This window comes from Loxodonta africana, chromosome 23 (assembly GCF_030014295.1).
Source record: "Loxodonta africana isolate mLoxAfr1 chromosome 23, mLoxAfr1.hap2, whole genome shotgun sequence".
Lineage (NCBI taxonomy): Eukaryota > Metazoa > Chordata > Mammalia > Proboscidea > Elephantidae > Loxodonta > Loxodonta africana.
Genome location: NC_087364.1, coordinates 75,002,483 through 75,024,446, shown reverse-complemented (window position 1 = coordinate 75,024,446; position 21,964 = coordinate 75,002,483). Strand labels below are relative to the sequence as shown.

The window sequence follows — 21,964 nt, the reverse complement described above, 5'->3', positions numbered from 1 at the left end:
TAATCTAACCTGCATACAATTGAATAGAGTTCTCATTCAAGCCATAGTGGTCAATTTATATCACGTACTTGTAATAAGGAGGAACTCTTTATACTTAATCCAATTGGTAAGGTGTATGAAAGACACATTAAATAGCTCTTACTGATAAAGACAATGAGCCTAGACTTTCAGGAGTCCCAAATTTCAATATATCTGGCAGTGCAGTGGTTAAGAGCTTGGCCGCTAACCAAAAAGCTGGCAGTTCGAATCCACCAGCCACTCCTTGGAAATCATATGGGGCAGTTCTACTCTGTCCTATAGGGTAGCTATGAGTTGGAATCGACTCTATGTCAATAGGTTTGGTTTTGGTTTTACATGTGAAAGAGGCAACACAGCATTCTTGGTTTTCTGCTCTCACTCGGGGCTACAAAACTTATCCAACTACTTCAACTATAGAATTTACACCAGGGCAGGTAATGACTCACTGCAGTACATTGAATTGATGTAGGACACCAAATTACAGAAAACATCTTATTGTAAAGTTTAAGTGGCCAATTGAAGACATGGAGCCACAAAGTGGTCATTCAAGAAGAGAGCTCAAAAGCATACACGAGTAGTGCCTTTGTCCGTTTATTACTAAGGGTACAAGAAGCAGTCACCTTTTTCAGAAAACAGACAATCAGTTTGAGAACACACATGTTCCTGGAGCACATGACAATTTATAATGACCTCTCCACTACTTACTCGTTAAGGCACTGAACTATAATCTTCTGGATATGCTAAGGGCGGGGGGGAGGAAAAAGAGTAGACTTTTCAATGGGAAACCCACCTCAGCTAGAGAAAGTAAAAATGGGGTAAACACTGTTCAGCACAGGAAGAAATCCACAAACAGATGAATTTAATCAGCAAAGGACAGGAAAAGGGGTAAAAATTTGAGCTCGACAAACCAAAACTCACGAGATAAAGAATTCTGTCAAAATATTCCTCCCATCACAACTAAAAATGTGTAGACTAGTATCTGTTAGTTTTGTATTACTACTCAGAAGGAGCCCTGGTGGCACAGTGGCTAAGAGTTTGGCTGCTAACCAAAAGGCCGGCAGTTCAAGTCCACCAGCCGCTCCTTGGAAGCCCTATGGGGCAGTTCTAATCTGTCTTACAAGGTCGCTGTGAGTGGGAATCAACTCAACCCGCAACGGGTTTGGTTTTTATTAGTCATAACAATTTCCCCCCAGTGGTTTAATAATGAAAGCAGAAACTACATCTAACCATCTACTGTAACAACCCTAGTACAGACGTTTTCCGAATCACAGCACAGTGCTGTTTGCTCAGCCTGGTCTAGGCGGCAGGCCAATTAACAGAAAGGTGCCGGATGCCTTCATCTTTTTCCAGCTTCAGACATTGTTTAGCCCTCTTATTTAACAACATGCAGTAGTAAAGTGCTACCACTTAGCAAGAAATCTCCTTTGCCTGCAAAGAAAGTGAATATTCATAGATAAAGGGGCTCTCCATAGATACCTACTTGCCCTACAAGGTTCCACCTGTCACATCTGCTCAAATCCTTATACTTGAGAACTCCGTGTATCACCTTCGCTTAAAACTTCTAAGTTCAAAGATGACAACTGGAATGCTTCAGTGTGACAATACAAGATATCCGCATTTATTAACTACCTTGCATCTAATCGGTTGAAAATACAATTGGGTTACTGCCAATTTTGGAAATGCAATTTTTTTTTTTAAGTTTTCAGTGCGTATAACCTTGGAGAAATTCTTTTTCAATGGACCTAAAATCAAGAGTAGGCAATATGTACGGTGCCGCATTATAACTTCTCAGCAAAGTCAACAGTTCAAGGGTACCGTGTGCTCTTGGAAACCCTGGTGGTGTAGTGGTTAAGAGCTAGGGGTGCCAGCCAAAAGGTCGGCAGTTCCAACCCACCTGGTGCTCCTTGGAAACCACAAGAGGCAGTTTAGCTCTGGGGTGGTTATGAGTCGGAACTGACTGGACCGCAACCGGGTTTTTTTGTTTGTTGTTTGGTTTTTTATTTGCCCTTGGTGAACAACCACATGAGCACGAGCGAAGCAGATGGCAGTGCTTGGGGCTAGCAGACTTCAACCCCGGAGCGTCCACTGCGCCCTGACCATCCTCTCAGCGAGCGCGCCTGAGCCAGGGAGGGTCGGGGTGGGGGGCGCTGGAAGGGGAGGCAGAGTGGGGGGACGGCGTGCACCTGGGTGCAGTCTCCCTCTCGCTCCATCCACCTGCAGCCAGTCACCAAGCGCAGGGCACGTTTTGCAAGATGCGCCAGAAAACCCAAAGGGGCGGCCAAGGACCAGGCCCATGAGGGCTGGGGAGTCAGAGAGGAAGGGGGATCCAGCTAACGCCCCACACACAGCACCTCCCAACTAAGGGCCCAGCGGAGGCCGCGCCCCGCGCCCCCGGCCGCGCCCCGCACCCCGCGCCCCGCACCCCCGGCTGCACCCCGCACCCCCGGCTGCACCCCCGGCGGCGCCCCGCACCCCCGGCTGCACCCCCGGCCGCGCCCCGCACCCCCGGCTGCACCCCCGGCCGCGCCCCGCACCCCCGGCTGCACCCCCGGCCGCGCCCCGCACCCCCGGCCGCACCCCGCACCCCCGGCCGCACCCCGCACCCCCGGCCGCACCCCGCACCCCCGGCTGCACCCCCGGCCGCACCCCGCACCCCCGGCTGCACCCCCAGCTGCACCCCCGGCTGCACCCCTGGCCGCAAGCTCAGGGTCCCGGGGCGCCCAGGTGCGAGGCGCATGCGCACGGCGCCGACCTGCACGCGGGGCCGCCGCCCACCCCCGGCGCGTCGGGCTCAGGCTGGACCAGGCCCGGCCCCGAGCTCCGCGGCCACCGGCGCCGCCACCGCCCGGCCCGGCCTTCGGGCTCACACCTCCCGTCCACGTGCAGGCGCCGCCGACCTGGAGACGCCGCTCCCGGGGAGCTCCGCCGCGTCCGCCCGGCCGCCCGGCCTCCAGCTCAGCGACTTCCGGGTTCCAGCGTCAGGCCGCCGCAGCCGCGCCGCCGAGCGCATCGATGGGGCGGCCAGGCCACGGGAGTGCCGAGCGAGTGGATCGTGGCACCGCCAGGGTTTTCTGGTTTTTTTCTCTTTCGCGTGCCGGCTCGATTATTTGGTTTTCGTGTTCTCAAAAAGCAATAAAGGTGGGGTCTGAAGGATGTTATTGCCTTAGTAACCGTCGTGATCGTCACAGATGATCAGTAAAGAAATCTGTCTCGTAGGAAGTTATGACAACCACACGTAGCCAAATGGGTTCTGTGGTGCTGGGGGGAGGAGGAGGCTCGCCCCACAGCAATAAATCATGGGGGTGCGTCTGTATAAAGTCGTGTGTGATTAAACCGTGGTGACTTACTTGCAAAAATGCATTAAAAGTCGGTGTTTCTTCTGCCCTGAAGGTGAAGGTACTCACAGGTTGGGTGCAAATTAGTTTCTCACGTAAAAGTAACTGGTTGGTGGAGGAATGGATGGCTGCCCCAGGTAGGGAGAGGTTTCTTCTGAAAGAGGAATCCAGTGTATACTGTTATTTTTTTAATTACACCAACAGAAAAGCGATTCTGGTTTTCTGTAACTCATATTTATCTTTCCTTGCATGAAAATCATTTTTTCCTTAGCCAACCCAAGAGGTAAGAGGTAAATAAACAGTTGGCTTTGGTTTGGGTCCACTGTGAGAACCAACTTATTCACAACTGCTGGATATCTAAGCCACAGCTTTCCCGCAGACGTTTGAGATGGTGACGATCAGTTCCACAGTTCATGGCTCGTAAATGACTCTACCCTAACTAGCCAGTTTTTAGGGACCGTTTTGAAACTTAGACACAACACTACATGTAAGTTTTTAATAATTCAAGAGCTGGGGGAACCCTTAGGGTACTGAATTGATTGAAACCTGTGTATTTGTCCACAGGCTGTCTGCTGAGCGCTCCTCTCATTGCTTTTTACCAAAACTTCATTTTGAAATCTCCTGTCCCAGAAAATACTTGCTGTTTAAAGAAACAAGATCCTTAGAACTACATGAGCATTTGTTACTATATGATTATAAAACCTTGAATATTTATTATTATTAAACTCCCCTAAGGCCAATGGGAATCTGTGACCAGGCAGGGCAGATTACTCAGCACTCCATCTCCTGTAGGTATCACTATTCCCAAATAGACAGCCAGCCAATGTGCCAAGGTTATGGGAAAACCTCTTTGGCTTAAATGACACAATATTTGTAGCCAAGCCTTTTCTGATTACCTTTACAGTGGTCCTCCTTCCCTCAAGCACAGTAGATGGAATTTGAATCCAGACTCAGAAGTCATGTATTTGAAAGGGCAATGAAATAACTGCTGGGTCACCTGAAGCCTTACCAGGTTTTAGTGGTTACTGTAAGCTGTTTATGAATATGTATTTAACTCTCCAATTTGAGAGCTGTTTGAGCAGCACGCTCATTTAGCTGATCCTATTACTACTACTGGTCATTCTGCTAAATAATCTCAAAAACGGATTTTCATAAAGGACTAAAGATTTATGGTTATTCCCCACAGATAATATCAGAATTAGCCACAGATAGCAATCTAAGACTCAATGTAAAATCATGCTTCTAAATTCATATAACATTCAAAAGTTTGAGTGTTTGAGACTCTACTGTGATAAAATAATAGCAAATATTCATGTAATTCCTTAATACCTAAAAAATATTGCTACTGAAAACTTAGAAGATCCTAATTATTTCTTCTAAAAGTAGCAATAAATGAATTTTAAAGAAAAACAAAAAAAAAGCTTTAGAATTCAAGAGAAAAGGAAAAGCAACTTTCTAAAAACCATTGAGTGCCATCTTCCCTAAATTCACCACATGGGAACGTTTTAAGCTAAGTGTATATATGGCTCTATTTACATATATTGTAAAACACTAATGTACTAAATCACAATTAGGTTCTCTTTTTTTACAGACGCTTGAGAGCGCTTCGGGTATAACTTCTCAAATGTGTACTAACTTTGTGTAAGATACACATACCAGTGTTCTCTAATTGCTTTTATTTTTACTAAGACTGTTGGTTCCAAGATAATTTATAACAAACACGTTATAATAAACGCATTACCTATATCATCAGAAAGTCTGCATTAACATATAGAAATGGTCCCCCAAGCCACGGGGTACATTTGTTGACACACTCAAGTAAATACAGCTCTCTGTGTGTAAATATTCTCCTGAGTATAAAGAAACGCATTCAGGCTTCTCACAATGAGCCGTATTTTACACGTAGACAAATGACCCTGGAATAGTGATATTCCTTGCATATAACTAACCATTTCGATGAAAATAGTTCAGAAATACAATTTTCAACCTCAGCTTTAAAAGAGGGAGATTTTCTCCTCGTGAGGGTCTCTTTTTGAAAAGTCCACGATAAATAAAATTAGATGTGGCACAAACTTAACGTCGTTTTTTTTTTCCCCCCAAACTCAAAGAGGGATAATACCCTGCTTTTCAAAACTTGTAAATCCATTAGAATGTCTCCCCAGATCCTAAGGAAGAGCTCCCCAAAGTTCCTTGTAGGAGGATTCGGGGTGTAGAGACTTGCAAGAGTTGAAGAGGGTCCCTGAGACCTCAGAGAGGGAATGAAGCAGAATTGTCCTTTAAAGTGTCTGAAAGAAGCACTTTAAAATGGGATTTGTCAGGGAACAGCTGCTCTGGAAACAGGTTAAATCGACCGGCCCTTTCGAGCGCGGTGTGTGTGGAGATGTCGGCTTCGGCCCCAGGACCGGAGGAACGCGGTCAACCTCACGACCCGGGGCGGGGGGGCTCAGCTGTAGCTGCGGCCGGAGAAGTCCCTACAGGGAACTGCTTGGCCCGAGGAGACTCGGGGGCCCTGACCCTGGGATGGAGGTGAAGCTAGGACTCGGGGCCCTGGGACTGCGTGGGACGGGGACGCAGATCTGGAGGTGGGTTGGGATGCGGGGTCGGAGGCGGGACGGGAGCCAAGGGCCTGGTTACTGTTGGGCTGCCGGCCGGTAGGCTGGGACGCGGGGCTGGGACGCGGGGCGCCGGCCGCCGAGTTGGGACGCAGGGCGCCGGCCGCGGGACTGGGAAGCGGGCTAGGGCGGCCGGAGCCGCGGAGGAGGAGGTGGGACCCCGGGCCGGGGCGGCACTGACGCCCGCAGCCGCGCACTTGTCGGCCTCCCTTGGCCCCGCCCCGTGGACTGGGTCCAGCTCCCCAGTGTTTAACTAAGTCGTGACACCAGCGCAAAATCCACGCCTAATTAAATTAATTAGGGCTTCTTGTCAATCCGGGATTCATGGCCACGAGCACAGGCGGCCAGAGCGCTCTGAGACCCTGGACGTCCGGGGACCTGCCTCCTCTCCCCGCCCCTCCAGGCCCCCTTCGCCGCCCTCTCGCTCCAGCCCCTCTCCAGCCCCAGGCCAGCGCGCCCGCGCGCGCTCTCTCCCTATGTCAATCCTTCTCCCTCTCCCTCTCTCTCCCTCTCTCTCCATCTCTGTCTCTCCGTTTCTCGCTCCCAGCTCCCCCCACCCCCGCGCCAGGTAGTGGCGCGGCCGCTCCCGGGGCAGGGGCTCACTAGGATTGCGGGGAGGTAATTTACTCGGAACAGGGGCCGCCTTTGCCAAGTATAAATAGTGAGACTTCAAGCGCAGCGCCGCTATCAGATCGGAACTCTCCGCAGGAAGAATTGTCAAAGATCTTAACACCGAACAAGCGCGCTTCGCCGGGGGAGCAGCGGTTCCCAGTTTCCCCCCCGCGGCCCCCGCCCGTCCCCCCTTCCTCCTCCTCCTCCTCCTCCTCGTCCTCTCACTTCTTTTCCTCCTTCTACTTCTCCTCCTCTTCCTTCCGTCTTCTCTTTTTCTTCTTCTCCTTCCTCCTCCTCCCCCTGCTCCTCCACCCCCCGCCCCATTGATGTGTTATCACTGGGGGGGCTGGAGCAGTAAAAAAAGAAGAAGGAAAAAAAGAACGGGGCTCGGCTGGGAGAGGGTGAGCGTGCGGCTGCCGGGCGGCGGCGGCGATGGAAGAACTCACGGCGTTCGTCTCCAAGTCTTTTGACCAGAAAGTGAAGGAGAAGAAGGAGGCCATCACGTACCGGGAGGTGCTGGAGAGCGGACCGCTGCGCGGGGCCAAGGAGGCGCCGGGCGCGGAACCGGGCCGCGAGGAGCGCAGCAGCCCTGCAGTCCGGGCGGCCGGCGGAGGCGGTGGCGGCGGAGGCGGAGGCGGAGGAGGCGGAGGAGGCGGAGGAGGAGGAGGAGGAGGAGGAGGAGCAGGCGGCGGAGCAGGAGGAGGGCGCTCTCCTGTCCCGGAGCTGGACATGGGGGCCGCCGAGAGAAGCAGGGAGCCGGGCAGCCCGCGGCTCACCGAGGGTAACGGCTCGATCCGCCCGCGGTCCCTTCCCCGCCTTCCCGACCCTTCTCGGGCCAGAGAGGATCCCGAGGCCCCATGGGCCGGGGCGGTACGCCCAGGGGGCCCTGGGACCCCCGCTTTGCAAGCTAGAGTGGCGGCGGAGGGCGGGAGGCCGGTGGTGCGCACAGTCGTGGGTGGGGGGTTTGCGCGCGCCCTTCCCAGATGCTCCAGCCCTTCCCATCCCACCGAAATGCATTGTCGCCAGTTAGAGATGGCCCAGCACCCAGGACGACCCGCGGGCGCATGGGGAAGTTCGCAAGGCCGAGCTCCGCGGACCGGGGTGCTGGCCAGGGCTCAGGCAGGCGGCCGGATTAAGGATAGCATCTAGCGCCGCGCTTTAAAGAGGAAAGGAGAAACACTGGCTTCCCCCTTGGGTCACCCCTGGGGTTTGGGCCGCTGCTAGAAACCCCTCCAGTGCCGCACAGACCCTGGGTCTTGGGGGCCACAACTTCTCATTCTGAATTACAAAGGTAGAATGAGGCCGAGGCTTGCTAAAATCTGGGCTGTGTTCCTTCTCCCGGCCAACGCCTTTAGGTTCCTTTTTTAGGATAGTTTTTTCTATATTTACACACTTGCTTTACTGCCGTGCATGGTCCAGTACTGGTCTTGTGGGGAAAAAAAAAAAGAAATCCTTTGGTACTAGCGAAGTGTTTGAAAGCGGCTTTACCTAGACGGTGGAGCGTCCTGTACCAATTCAAAGGAGCTCAACAATAAAATTAATTTGGCACTTGGTGTCTGCAGTAACTGGTGTGCTGCCATATTTTTCCAATTAAGAAAATATGTGGCATGCGTAGAATCACATATTTAAGCAAGCAATTAAGTTGTTTATAACACGGTCTGTTCCTGTTTAGACCATTAAGTGGAAATTTGGGGGCAAAATAGAGATTATATTAAGTCTATTAATCAAGTTGAAATTTAGACATTTTTCTCTTTGAAGCTGCAAAAGTTTGAGAGGCATCCACGGTGTGGATGGCACGAAATAGACAAAGCCTTCCGACCCCTTTGGCAGAACCTGAAGGGTGTGTTTTCATATTTAAATTTCACTGCAGTTTCTGTGGAAATGTTTTTCTATTAAATTGGACCCGAATGTTGGCTATAATGTCCACTTCCTCCCCAGAGGAAGGACAGATGTCCACAAAACGAACTCTGAGAATTAGAAATGCAGGCAGCACTTAAGATCACTGCAGCTAGAAGGCCAGGCTGGGCTGAAGTCTCCAGACTCTTCTCTGCCATAGGCGGCACCAGGTACTCCTAAATTTGGAAAATGAAGGCTTAGCTGTCAGGGGCCCAGGGCAGCCCCCCTGGCATGGGTCAGCAGTCCCAGGCCCTGGGCCCTCCGGCTTGCCAGACAGCGAGGTTTGAATCTGAAGCCCGGGTGAGCGCAGTCCCTGGGAGTGCTGACTTCCAAGCTCAGGGCAAATGTTAATTTGTCTGCAGACCGGAATTACTTTGCAAGGCTCTTCTGGAAATGATTTTTAACACCCATGCTGATCGGGATTTGTTGTTGAGAGCTGCAGAGCGTCTCAGCTATCCAAACTCAGCTTTGACGCCTTCCACATCGAATCTCCGACTTGGGCGCAGAGAAGGAAGGCTCTAAAGGGCAGTTTAGGTTGATACCGGCTCCCTGGCTCAGGGCCCCTTGGCCTAAAAAATAGTATACCCTTCGGGTGGCTCTGTATGCTCACGCTGGCCGAGCTCCTGTTTTTAAAAGGAAGGAAAGGAAGGACGAGAAAGTATCAACGGATGAGTGCAAGCGCAGAGCAGAAAAATGCATATTTTATTAAACATCCGAGCTCCTGGAAGCATGAAAAGGCTTTGAGCGACCAATAGAAACCGAGGACCGCTATTGTTCCGCTTGAACCTGTTGATCTCTGTGGATTTAAGCATTTAGGGTCGAGTCTGCGTTTCCACCGGGAGGGAGAAGGAGAGACAGCAGCGGTGGGTTTCGCGGGCCACACAGGCTGGTTTTCCGCCTCTTGCCTGCTGGCCCGGCTTGGGCGGCGAGCTCTCCAGGCCGCCAACATGGCGTGGGCGCTTGTGCTCAGGCGGCCAGAGTCCGGGAGGGGGGACACGGACTGTCGGGCTGCCTGTAGGGCTGCCCGCAGGACTTGGCCGAAGCCCTGGGAAGGCGCGGGGTGCCGGGAGATGCTGCTCCCTGAAACGTGCAGCACCCGGCTTTTGCTCTCCCGCTGCGACCCTTCGGCCCAGTTGTTCCCAAAGTAGACCTGCAAGTTTGCAAGAGGCAGGGAGCCAGTGGCGGTCACAGCTGGCCGGAGAAGGGCCCAGCCCTCTGGGAACGGCTGATGCCAGAGGCCAGTGTGTGGCCTCGCCGCGCCCTTCTGCCCGGGCCGCGTTCCGCCAAGGCGCCCGGCACAGCGGTTTTGATTTCCGTGCAAGCTTAGGGGAGAGTGAGCGCGAGTGAGGGTGAGTGGGACAGATTTGGCGTCGGTGGGGGTGGAGGGCGCATAGTGAGGCGGTGAGCTGAGGCCACTGGAGGCGGAGGGGAGATACCCACCCCGCCCACGGCGGCCACCCAGGCTTGACCTTTGTGCTTCTCCAGGACCCTCTTCCTCAGGGCCAGGGGGAGAGGCTGGATGCGGCTTTGGGGACGGTGCAGGACCCTCCTCCCTTCTTTGAGACAAACCTGGTAACGAGATTTGCTATGTTGTTTTTGTCTGTGTGTGTGTGTGTTGGTGCGCGCGCGCGCGGGTGAACGCCTCTGTGGCCCCATCCGTGGTGCCCCCTCCAGTGTCCCCGGAGCTGAAGGACCGCAAAGAGGATGCGAAAGGGATGGAGGACGAAGGCCAGACTAAAATTAAGCAGAGGCGAAGTCGGACCAATTTCACCCTTGAACAACTCAATGAGCTGGAGAGGCTTTTTGACGAGACCCACTACCCTGACGCTTTCATGCGCGAGGAGCTGAGCCAGCGGCTGGGCCTGTCCGAGGCCCGAGTGCAGGTACCCAGGGCTGCCAGGTGGCTGAGGCTGGGCCCAGGGCGTAAAGGGGGAGTGCGCTTCTGGACGTGGGCAGGCGGCTTGGGGACACGCACCCAGGGTACCGGTTCAGGTGCCTGGTGTGAGGTGAGAAGGAAAAAAAGGATGTTACATTTTGCAAACTAGATTTAGTCCTATAGACTTTTTTTTTTTTTCCCTGTTCCAACATATGTTCCCAGCAGAAGAAAGCTGTGCTGGGCTTGCTCCCCCCTCGCCTAGTGCAGGCTTTAATGTGGTTTAATCCTAATGGGTCTACGTTTATAAGCCTTAAAAAAAAATCCCACAAAAAACATTTTATCTCTGGTTGCTTTAAAAGTTACAACGGATATTTTGCTCGTGCCAGTTGGGTTTCTTGAGGGTCTGTTTCAGGGTCTAGGTTTGCCAAGCGGATATGCCAATTAGGTTTATAGACGGACAGACTATAAAGTAAATTAGTAACTGTTAAGTGCAGAAATTTACTGTCTGCCCTTAGCGGTCGATCTCAAGCTGCGTGCAGATATAAATGCGTTTTGGTCACTCTCTGTCCACTAATTTAACAGTGGCAGCGAACCTGAAACTACAGAAACTCGATTTTAAAACAACACCCACGTATCTTAGTATTAGCCTTTTCAAAGTCTGACACCCCCCCCATCAGGTGTGATAGTGGATGACGTTGAGAATTGAGCGTCTTTTCTTTACTGCTTATGGAGGTGAATGTAATAATATAAGTGGGCTTTGGGGGCATTTAAAAGTTAAAAAATATGTGTGTATGTGCATGTGTGTACATATATCCTTCCAGGTTTATGGAGAACAAATTTAAATATTTCAGATAGTATTTCCGCTCAAATAATAAAGTGGAAGAAAATGATGGTCATTATTTGTTTGAACACATGGAGCGGTTTTAGGCCCCGAACATCTGCAGCTGTTACCAAGTGTGGCTGTAACAGATACTCCCTGGGTCTCTGGGCACGGAGACCACCATCTGCAGCGAACTATGCGCAATTCTTATGGGGCTTCCCAGCGTCTTGTAATAGGATCAGGACAGAAACAGAGCAGTCCCGTTGAAGGAAAAAAGTAATAATAGGCCGCCTTGGTCATCAGAGCCTCAACAGCACAGCTTTCCTTGTTAAGCTTTTCCAGCTTTGCTCTGTGCACTGAGATCCCTAGAGGCTTGGCAAACCCTTAAAGACGTGATAATAATTATTATAGTTATGAGTACTCGTATCTCAGGTCCAACTCTTCTAGGGAAAAGAGGCAAGAAGCCTCAGGCCATGTGAGTTGCACAGAAGACAACACCCTGGCACAAAGTCGCCCTCCTGGTACGCTAGACAGCTGGGGAGATTTTGAAGGTTTACATTGATGGTGATGCTTACTTTCACAAACTTACCGGAAATAGCTCTGAAGCAATATTTTACCTTTGTGTATTTTTGCATTAATTTGTAAACCAGTCAGTGTGCTGTATTTTTGGAACTGGGTTATAAAAACAATCTATATCTGCATTAAAAAAAAAATCTGTCATACTGCCTCTAAAAGGTGGCAAGTTTATTTAAAAAGGTAATATCAGGAAAAGGTAGTATCCAGGGGTTACTCGATTCACCCTCCCTCCCCCCACGAATGTTCTTTTTTCTTTTACTAAGTGAACTTTATTGTTTCTTTTTGTTTTTTCCTACTTTTATTTAAGTTTTAGAACTGTTTTCTGGATGCTTCTCTGCCACCCAAACTACAAGCAGCCGCCTTTTCTATAGAAGCAAATTAGATTATCATGATAATGGCACAGTTGGTTATCCTGCTGCTGTGCTACACTCTGCTCCACAGAGGAACAGAGAAATTCTAAACTTCTTTGTGGTGAGGTTTTTATGGCACTAATCACTTCTCCTCCACTCCTGATGCCTCCCATGACTCCCCCCCACAAAAAAAAACCAAACCCAGAGTCATGATTTGCTTTGGTATCTAGTATTTCTTGAAGATGAAGCTAATTAATATTACAAGCTATTAATGAGCTCATTCTTTTCAGGTCTTACTGTGCAAGCATCTAAGCCCATTATCACATTGGTATCAGGTATCAGGGAGAGGTTTAGGCCTCGGGGACTCTGTAATGTGGAAAGATGAAACTGGGACTAATAGTAATTTATCAAGAAACACTTTATCTTGCAAAAGTCTTTGAAATCTTTTTTTTATTTTTCTAGTTCATTCACATTTTTACTTTGAAAATTGAGAGTGTTCTGTATAATCGAAAGTTTGCTTACTGTACCTCCCAATCGTTCTCTAAAACATGACTTTTTTTTTTTTCTCTTCTGTATTCTTGTAATTTTTAATTTTGGGGTCATAATGTCTAGGTTTCTTTTTCCTCTCCACTTTGTAGGTTTGGTTTCAAAATCGAAGAGCTAAATGTAGAAAACAAGAAAACCAACTCCATAAAGGTATGTATCTCATACAAGTAACATTTGATATTCTAAGTAAAAAGAGAGTTGGAGAATATTGTTATTACAAAGATTGAAAAAACTCCTCAAAGATGACCTGTGTCCTTGAATTCAGAACCTCTTCTGAAGGCCGTTAACGAGGGTCCTAAGGTTTGAGAGTATTTACATATATTTTAATTATGGCATCAGTTTAGAAAGTTAATAACTCAATTCCAAAGGACTTAGTTGTATCTTGGTACCATCTGGAACATTGGAAAGCAGTGCTGGAGCTGTGAACCTCACATTACTGTGTTTTGTTCCCCCACTTTTGCAGGCGTCCTCATAGGGGCTGCCAGCCAGTTTGAAGCTTGTAGAGTCGCACCTTATGTCAACGTAGGTGCTTTAAGGATGCCATTTCAGCAGGCAAGTACAGCCCAGCTTCTACCGTTTTTAACTGCAAAACGACTTGGATATTTGCTTGAACTGTTGAGTGTTCCCCTCTCTGAGTCCCAATGTTGGTGTGTGAGCAGTTGAAGAATCGACTTTAAGGTGATACAGTGGACCCTCTCTCCTTTAAAAATCCATGCAGCATCAGGGGCCTGCAGGCCTAGCCCTTTCTGTCCTTATCGGAAGCCCACAAGGGCCTCAGGGCAGTAACTGGTTCTTTAAAAAAGATTGCATTTGGGGAGAGGAAGGAAGAGCCTTTTGATTAAGACTTTGTCATATCCAATACAAAGGTTTGTCCTAAAGTGCTTCTAAGGCAACCTTCTAAATATTTTTCCAGGTATTTTCCACCTCTTAAACCAAACCAAACCAAACCAAACCCAGTGCTCATAGTCGACCCTACAGGACAGAGTAGAACTGCCCCATAGAATTTCCAAGGAGTGCCTGGCAGATTTCAACTGCCCACCCTTTGGGTAGCAGCCGTAGCACTTAACCACTATGCCACCAGGGTTTCCATCTTAGTCACGTTAAATGTCTCTGATGGAAGAAAAATAAATAAGTAAAAGTCCTCCCAACTCAAGACTTGATTTTTTAAAGCTCTCTCTGAAAGCAAACTTCATCCCTGGTGAAGGGAAGTCTTGGTCTTCCCAGGGCCGCCCTACCTCCGAAATCCCTTTCTTAGCCTTAAAGAAACCATTAAGACTATATTTTAAAAGGATAGCCTGCAGCAATGACTTAATCCTGGAAAATCCCAGAGTTCTGAATGCCCTGCTCTCAGAGCCTAAAGGTGCATCCCCTTCCCAACCAGTGTCTGATCCTCCCCAACCTCAACCGGGAACCCTGCTCGGCAGGACCGTGATGTCATGAGTTAGCACTCAGCCGCCAGTGCCCTGGTCTGGGGAGACACCTGGTTGCACCCATGTATTGAGTGTAAGTGCTAGGGAGATTTTAGCTGTTTTGGCACCCCAGGACTCTGGCACCCTGGCTTTTGAAGTGAGAGGGATCGACTGGAGAAAAGGAGAGGGGGATCTTTAGCAGGAAGCCCTCACTACTCAGAATGAGATCTTCGTGCCAGCAGCTTCAGCACTGCCTGGGAGATTGTTAGAAATGCAGACCTGCTGGATCGAATCTGCATTTTAACCAGCCCCCTAGGTGACTCTTAAGGCAGTAAAGGTTGATGGCTGACAGTTCTCCCGATTGTGGGGAAGATGCAGTCGCTTCTCTAAGTGACGTGGAAAACTTTTGCAGTTTGCTGCTTCGGAGACTCAGTGCTTTAATAGTGGGGAAAGAGGATGTCTGACGGGAACGGGGGTTAATGGCTCTAGCCCTCAGCTTTTCCAATACACCGCGGTTATTTTAAGGAGGGCGAGGTTTTAGCACAATAATAATGCCGCCCTTTCTTTGGCCCAGTTCTCCAGGGGGCGGCCACGTTCCTGCAGACGGGGTCCCCGGGGTACAGAGAGATAAGCCCCCACTGAGAGGTGCGGAGACCTAGGGCCCCTGGAATACCCCCTGGCGCCCCAGATTGAGTAGCAGGCTGAGAAGGTCGCTCTCAGGGCAAGACGCGCAGCCAAACGATCCCTCCCCGCCCCCGCCCCCAGCCCTCCCCCAGTCGAGCTGGACGCCGTTAATGCTCTGTTTCTATTCTCGTTGTCACCCTAGGATAGTCATTGCAACGTGACGCCCTTGTCCTTTCAGGTTCAGGCGCAGCTGCAGCTGGACAGCGCCGTGGCGCACGCGCACCACCACCTGCACCCGCACCTGGCCGCGCACGCGCCCTACATGATGTTCCCGGCACCGCCCTTCGGACTGCCGCTGGCCACGCTGGCCGCAGACTCGGCCTCGGCTGCCTCGGTGGTCGCGGCCGCCGCCGCCGCCAAGACCACCAGCAAGAACTCCAGCATCGCCGATCTCAGACTGAAAGCCAAAAAGCACGCGGCCGCCCTGGGCCTGTGACGCGCCCGCCGGCCGGCGCCCCCGCAGCTGCCCCCGCGCCCGCCGCTCCTGCGCCCCCGGCCCCGCGCCCGCTGCGCCCCCGGCCCGCCCCTCCGCGCCCCTCCGCGCCCCGGGCGCATCAGCTCGCTTCTCGCCACCCACCCACCGCCCGCGGCCTGGCTTTCGCCTTCCAGGGCCGGGTTGGCAAAGTCTGCAGAGACTGGACCCGAGAGGGCTGGGACTTGGGGCTGACGGCAAGGCTGCAGCGGGGGACCCTTGTGTAGACTTAAAAACCCTGTTAATACAAAGGAGCAGAACAAACAGGCAGACAACAAAAGCAGAAAAGGCAAACCAGAGAGAAAAAGAGGAAGTCAACTTATTGGTGTTTGGCGGAAGCTGAAATCAGTGAGAGAAGCAAGGATCGAAAATATCTAAAAAATTATTTTATACATTTAAAAATATGGAGAAACAGCCCGGACGAATCCCAAGAGAATGGGGGGAGCTACCAACTTAAAGTGTGTGTGTGTGTTTTTTTTTTTTAATGGGCTAAGAAAGCAAAACAAAAGAAAGAGGTATACTTATTTAAAGAATTAAGATGAAAGAAAGTGCGCAGCTGGGAAGTTCACAGGTTTTGAAACTGACCTTTTTTTCTGCGAAGTTCACTTTAATACAAGAAATTTGATAAGAGAGGCGGGCCTCCTTTTACGTTGAATCAGATGCTTTGAGTTAAAACCCACCATGTATGGAAGAGCAAGAAGAGGGAAAACAACAAAAACGAGGAGAGAAAAAAATATAAAAAGTGATGCCACAAGGATTTCTCTGAGAAATTATTTTGGCAAAACTGCCCGGACTGCTGACAGCAAATTCCGTTTGCATGTTACTTGTATTCCATTGATGGTGTCTCCCCCCTGGCCCCCCCCCGCCCCCGCCGTACTTAACTCGCGCTCACTCCATTTCATTCTTAGTACCAACAATTTTTTTTTTTTTGGCCCCGTCTTTGGTCCTGGGGACAAAAGCAAAAAGTCGGAAGGGGAAAATATTTAGATTCTGATTGTCCCAAGAAGACGGAGGTGGCAAAAAATGTGAGGAAAGGAAAAAGAAAACCAGAAGACCAAATGAAATAATTAAGGCACGGCGCCTGTCACAGTGCCTGACGCCTAGCAGACGCTCAGTAAACGGTAGTCCCCTCTCGCTCCCTTTTTCCTGTATCCCCTCTTGCTGGTTTCCTGAAGTCCTATTTGAGGACCGTGCTTTATTCTCCCCCCCACCCCAGTCAACTTCACCTTAACACCCAGCTAGATTAGATACGGGCACTAGATTTGTGTAAAATATGTTGATACCACGAACAAAGTTTATTTTGGCTATAATATGTGAACTGATGGTTGACTTTCAACATTTGCATTTTATCTCACAAAGGTGTATCTATTCAAGTAATCTTTTTGTTGTTTGTTTCAATTCATGTAGCTATTTAAACTGGGGTATCCTGGACTAAGCAATCTATATCCCAACTCTAGCAAGCCTCCTTAGTCTTTTTTCCTTCTATTTTACAAGAGAAAGGAAAAGCTCTTCTCATTGAACTTTGGTATGCGTTGAGCTTTCTAACTATTTGTTCTCCATGAAAACAAACTTATTTATATTTGCCATATTTTTTTCTAGTGTATTAAGTTATTTTAAACAAAAGAAGATGTTATTTCATGACGTGTTGTCGGTACAAAATGTTTCGGTTTCGTCTCTGTTAAACTTTTTAAATAAGTGCCAAGTTATTCATTGAAGACACTTTGCGATAAATTGAATGAAAATAGTACTGTTTCGTTTGTTGGGGTTCACATCATCTTTGTTCCTGTTACTATTAAAATGTCCGGAATCGTCTCTCCTTCTTCCTTTTTGTTAAATATGTATCTATATCTCGAATGTACCGACTTGGGAAGCGCTGGCCTCTGCTCCTGTCCGCAGTGAAGGGGCCGTGAGAAAAGTGGCTTTGTGGCTCGCGCTAACTCTGTGGCATTTGTTTTTCTTCCCATTTTATCCACCCGGCATAGAAAACGGATTGATTTTATACCAAATCAGTAAAAACACAGGTAGTAATAACAGAATAGATTAACCTCCTTCCTCCAGACGGACTCTCTTTCTTTCTTTTGATACACGTTCACCCTTGAAGTTTATTTGGGGGCACTGGGGGAGAAGAAGAAAAGCGGGACCCCACGATGCGAAGTCAACCTGGATTTGTTGTGGACGGGTCTGGCATAATCGACACTCCGCCCCAAGAGAGTTTCCCGAGCCCGGCGAGCGCTGCTTTGGGAACAGGGGAAGAGCCGCGAGGCGGGACCGGCGGACTGGGGTCCCGTGAAGGCCGGACCCCCACCTCCCAGCCTGGTTTAGCGCTTCGGAGGAAGCAGCTTCTTTCTGGTTACATTTAGGAGAAGCTAGAAGCCAGGGCTGTGTTTAGGAAAAGGCCGGTCTTTGCAGTCCTCTGAACGCCGAGGACCCCCGCCCCAGCTCTTGGCCCCCTTCCCGGGGGAAATCCCACTAGTAAAGCGCGAAGCGGCGGCCGGGTTGGGCGGGCGGTGGGTAGAGACCGTGCAAACTCGGCCTCGGCCAGGCCCTTCCCTTCCCGCGCCGGCTCTCGGAGGGGGGACACTCCGCGAAGACTGGGGCTGTCGCAAGCGGACCCCTCGGGCTCCCCACCGCCCCGCTCGCCGCTCTCCGCCTGGACGTGGCAATCCGCTGAGATTTTTCCAGAAGCTTCCGGAGACCACTGAGCAGGGCTCGGGCGTGGCTGCGCTCAGGCTTCGCGGGGCTCCTGGTGTGGAGCGCCCATGGGGTGCGCTCAGAGCGCCCGGCCGGGGTCCCACCACGCCAACCCCGACCCGCCTCAGTCCCCGCGACCCCAGGCAGGTCGGAGGTCACCGGCGGAGAACTGGAGCCAGGCCGGGGCGCTCCGGTCGCGTACCCCGCGGCGGGGCTTCGGGGAACCCCGCGTCAAAGAGGCGGTGCGTCGGGCCCGGCGTGGAGCGCGCAGCCCGGCCCGGCAGGAATGGCCACGGCTTCTCGTCCACGTCGGCGGAACCCCGGCCAGGCGCAGCCTCGCCTCCTCCCGCGTCCACTCCCTGAGGCTCCGGGAGAGCGAGGCCGCCCCCACCCCTGCCGTCGTGGCTCGGTCCCTGGCCCAGCCTCCCACCGAGGTGACGCAGGGCCTCCTGGCTCAACCTCAACCAAGGGCGCCTGGGTCTGGGAGTGAGACGTCTAAACCCGGGGTCCCCGGGGCGACTCTGGGAAGGGGTTGGAGGAGGCCTTCACTTTAAATTCAAGCAAGCCCCAAAGTGCATAGTTGGTCGAAACTCAGTAATCATAAAAAAAAATAATAATCATAAGCAACTGATAAAGGACTCCTCTCCCTCCAACTCTTTCGGAGCGTGCAAAGCCTTCCCCAGCTGCCAAATCCACTGCCGGGAAAAGAAAACGGAGTTAAATGAGATTATTCAAGACATCATTAGTGTTGAGGGGGCCCTTTGATACAAGAGGCCCAGCAAGATCCGAGGCCTTTGCTTGAAGCTGAAATGGTATACATCTATTTTGAGCTTCCCCCCAAATTTATAACTTTTAGATCGTCAGCTGGTAATACTTTAGTATAATGCAATGTTCAAATTTCGGAACTACTATTTTGATTTCTGAAAAATGCCTTTTTGGCTTCAGAGACACGGGATCCTGTTATTCACAAATCAGTTTACATCATAAATTGCAAACATTTGCAATAAGACCTCAAGATTGTTTATTTTAGGTAACCTCAGGCACTTGACTATGTTAAACACCAGTACAGAAAGTCTGTGGAATCATTTTAATGTGTGTCAGGGAATTAAAGGATCACCCCTTTTCATCACATAAACAAAGCATTTAAGACTGTTTTGATTGTCAGTCTCCAACTTTTAAAACAGCCTTACAATTGACTATTAATTTTAGAGTCATTCTGTGCAAAAATAATTATGAAGGTTGTATCCTGCTTTAATTAATGTTTCTGGGCAGAAGAAAACGGTATTCTACATCGGGAAGTGGATGTTGGTTTTTTAATGCTACGTAATTTTAAATTATTTTAGTTCAGATGTAAATAAAAGTCTGGTAATTCCAATAGGGAAAAAAAATGGCCTGAAATGGTTTCTTAACGTGCAGTTAGAACAGTTAGTCAAAATGCATTAAAGCAACTTCACAAGCCCAGAAATAATAAATATGTCATTTTAATGAGAGTGTTAACTTATGGATAATTTATTCAAGGTATTTTTTACATTTCACATGGAATGTCTTATTGTGACCTGTCTGACTACTGTGATGCTTGTTCTCCAAAATCTAATTTATATAGGCTCTGGGTATACATAATTCATGACTCCTGTTGATATACGGATACACACCCCGAATTTTAAATCTTTACAATATGTTTAGATGTTTACTGGTATGTTTTCAAGATGACTGAAATAAAAACAGTGTTTTAAACATCATATTGAAAGCAAATGCTTACCCTATGCACAAAAAACTAGTTGAAAATTAAAAATTAAAAAGGATTAGATAATATTCCAGCTCAGACACAGAGTGAACACTAAAATATTTTGGACAAGCAACATTTTTGTGTAAGAAATACAAAAATCTCCAAGGAACACTAATGTGATAACATTTCTGATGCCTGGACAATCCTTGCATGTGTCTAATTCATAAACAAAAAAATCCTCAAGTCTTGGGATATTTTGTTGGGTATTTTATGTGTCAGTCAAGGTAAGCATTGCATAATGTCTTCAGCACAGGAAAATTTAGTATACTGCTTACATGAAGTTCTACTGGCATGAGGAAAGTTTTAGAATGTCAAATAAATGATATGGATAGGAGGAAACACCCCCACCCCTATTTAATTGTTGGACAACTGCTCACATGCCCTCAGCAAGGATCTTCGTAGACTCTTATCCCAGTAGAATAGCGTCTGGCTAAGAGCATGAGCTCTGGCTCCAGACTTCTGGATTCAAACCTCGATGCTGCCATTGACCAGCCCTACAAGTCTGGGTGAGTTACTTAATCCCTCCATGCCTTGTTGACTTCATCTGTAAAATGGAATGAGAATAGTGTCTAGGAGACTGTCAGGGGGATGAAATGAGGCAGTATTTGTAAGGCCCTTACAACAGCCCCTTGCACATGTATAGTAAGCACTCTGCAATATTTACTTTTTACACAAGTCGCGTCAGCTTTGCTCCTTGTAAAAAAAAACCTTAGAAGACAATAAAGTAGTGTAAGACAAGGAGTGAATACGTTTCTGTTGTGGATAAGAGGAAAACATTGCCTACTAGTTTGTGATTCTAGCTCACCACTTAACCTCCGTGAGACTTACCTGTTGTTAGGGGGCTTTCCTGTAACAGCAATTTATAAATCACACAGCACATGTATCTGACAGCGTTGCTACCCTGCCATGCACAGTGTGGTATCAAACATGGCGCTTGTCCTCAAGGGGCTTACCATCTAGGCAGACACAGTTCATGAATGTGTATCACGGTGCTAGGTAGCCTGAGCTCAGTGCACCTGCTGAAAGGCTTCCAGGCACATTACACGCACCTGAATGGCCGTGCAGTGTACACGGGGCCTATTGCCCTGTTTTTGGAAACCGAACCTTCCTTGGAAATGAGTGGCGTTATGAAAGAAAGGTGGCACGACACCCAGAGGTTAAGAGGCACACTTTGTTAGAACTAAATGTACACCACGTGTTGCTGTGGTTTCTGTTCCACAGGACCACCTGCGTTTTCCTTGACTGCCCAGGTTTGTGAGCATTATAAGTAAGATGCCAAAAGATGTGAAGGAAGGCTGCTGACCAAGGATCTTTAACAGCAACTTGAAACCACATATAATAGAAAGGAAGAAACAATTAATTTCTATCGTAAAGACCTGCAAGATGAAGAACTGAGTCTTAATTACAGACTAAATTAAGACATAATGCCTACATGTAGATGTATTAGTAACACTGGCTTCTAGAGAGTACAAAATACTTTTTACATGTCTTTATTTGGGAGTCAATATGATGTCACGATATATAACTAATCTTTAGAGGCAGATGTTCCTGGGTTTGAATCTCAACTACACCATCTATTAGATGTGAAGTTTTAGGTAATTTCTTAGTTTCTCAGAGCCTGTGTCTTCTTAGTGTCTTGTAATACACACCTTGGCAGGGGCAGATTAACCAGCAAGCAAGGTACGGCAGCTTACTTGTGCAATTTACCAATCTCTAGTGAACAATTTTACCTGATTTTGACCACATCAAAGATGTGAAAAACTCATGTAAAATCTTTGATGTGGTGAAAAAAAACAGGTGAAATTGTTCAGACAGATTGTAAATGCCCACAGGTAAGCTCATGTGTACCTTGCTTACTGGTTTAACAGCTCTGCTTGCACGTCGTTGTGAGAGTGAAATAAAATAAGATGTGTAAAGGGCCTGACATATAATAAGCCAAAAACCAAACACCTTGCCATCAAGTTGATTCAAACTTATAGCAACACTATAGGACAGAGTAGAACTGCCCCATATGGTTTCCAAGGAGCACCTGGTGGGTTTGAACTGCCAACCTTTTGGTTAGCAGCCATAGCTCTTAACCACTATACCACCAGGGTTTCCTGACATATAATAGGTTTCAATAAATGTACTTCTCTAGGCCTGTTATTTTCCCTTCAAATTATTGTCACCTAGAGAGGATTTTTAATTAGCCAGAATATATACCTGTCTGTGACCAGTTCTGGAAAATTTTGGAGGATGGCATGTATCTTCCACTCCTGAATACGAATACTGATGATGTATG

The 21,964-nt window shown here is 49.0% G+C and overlaps 2 protein-coding genes across 3 annotated transcripts in view; one reads left to right on the top strand and one right to left on the bottom strand.

Moving 5' to 3' along the window:
* The window catches only part of RSRC1 (arginine and serine rich coiled-coil 1), a 393,771-nt gene extending 386,177 nt beyond the window's left edge, over positions 1 to 7,594 (bottom strand). The window contains exon 1 of the mRNA XM_003416130.4: positions 7,085 to 7,594. Coding sequence (XP_003416178.2) covers positions 7,085 to 7,594 — 510 coding nt within the window. The remainder of the gene's footprint in view (positions 1 to 7,084) is intronic.
* SHOX2 (SHOX homeobox 2) lies at positions 6,774 to 15,170 on the top strand. Of its 2 annotated transcripts, none has more exons than XM_064275650.1 (5): positions 6,774 to 7,358; positions 10,148 to 10,356; positions 12,734 to 12,791; positions 13,105 to 13,193; positions 14,913 to 15,170. In XM_064275650.1, the coding sequence occupies exons 1-5, from the start codon at positions 7,010 to 7,012 to the stop codon at positions 15,168 to 15,170; spliced, it is 963 nt and encodes a 320-aa protein (XP_064131720.1). In that variant the 5' UTR covers positions 6,774 to 7,009. The 2 variants fall into 2 exon arrangements, with proteins under 2 accessions (XP_064131720.1, XP_023411127.2); XM_023555359.2 differs by having other exon boundaries at positions 14,877 to 15,170.
* The last annotated feature ends 6,794 nt before the right edge of the window (positions 15,171 to 21,964 follow it).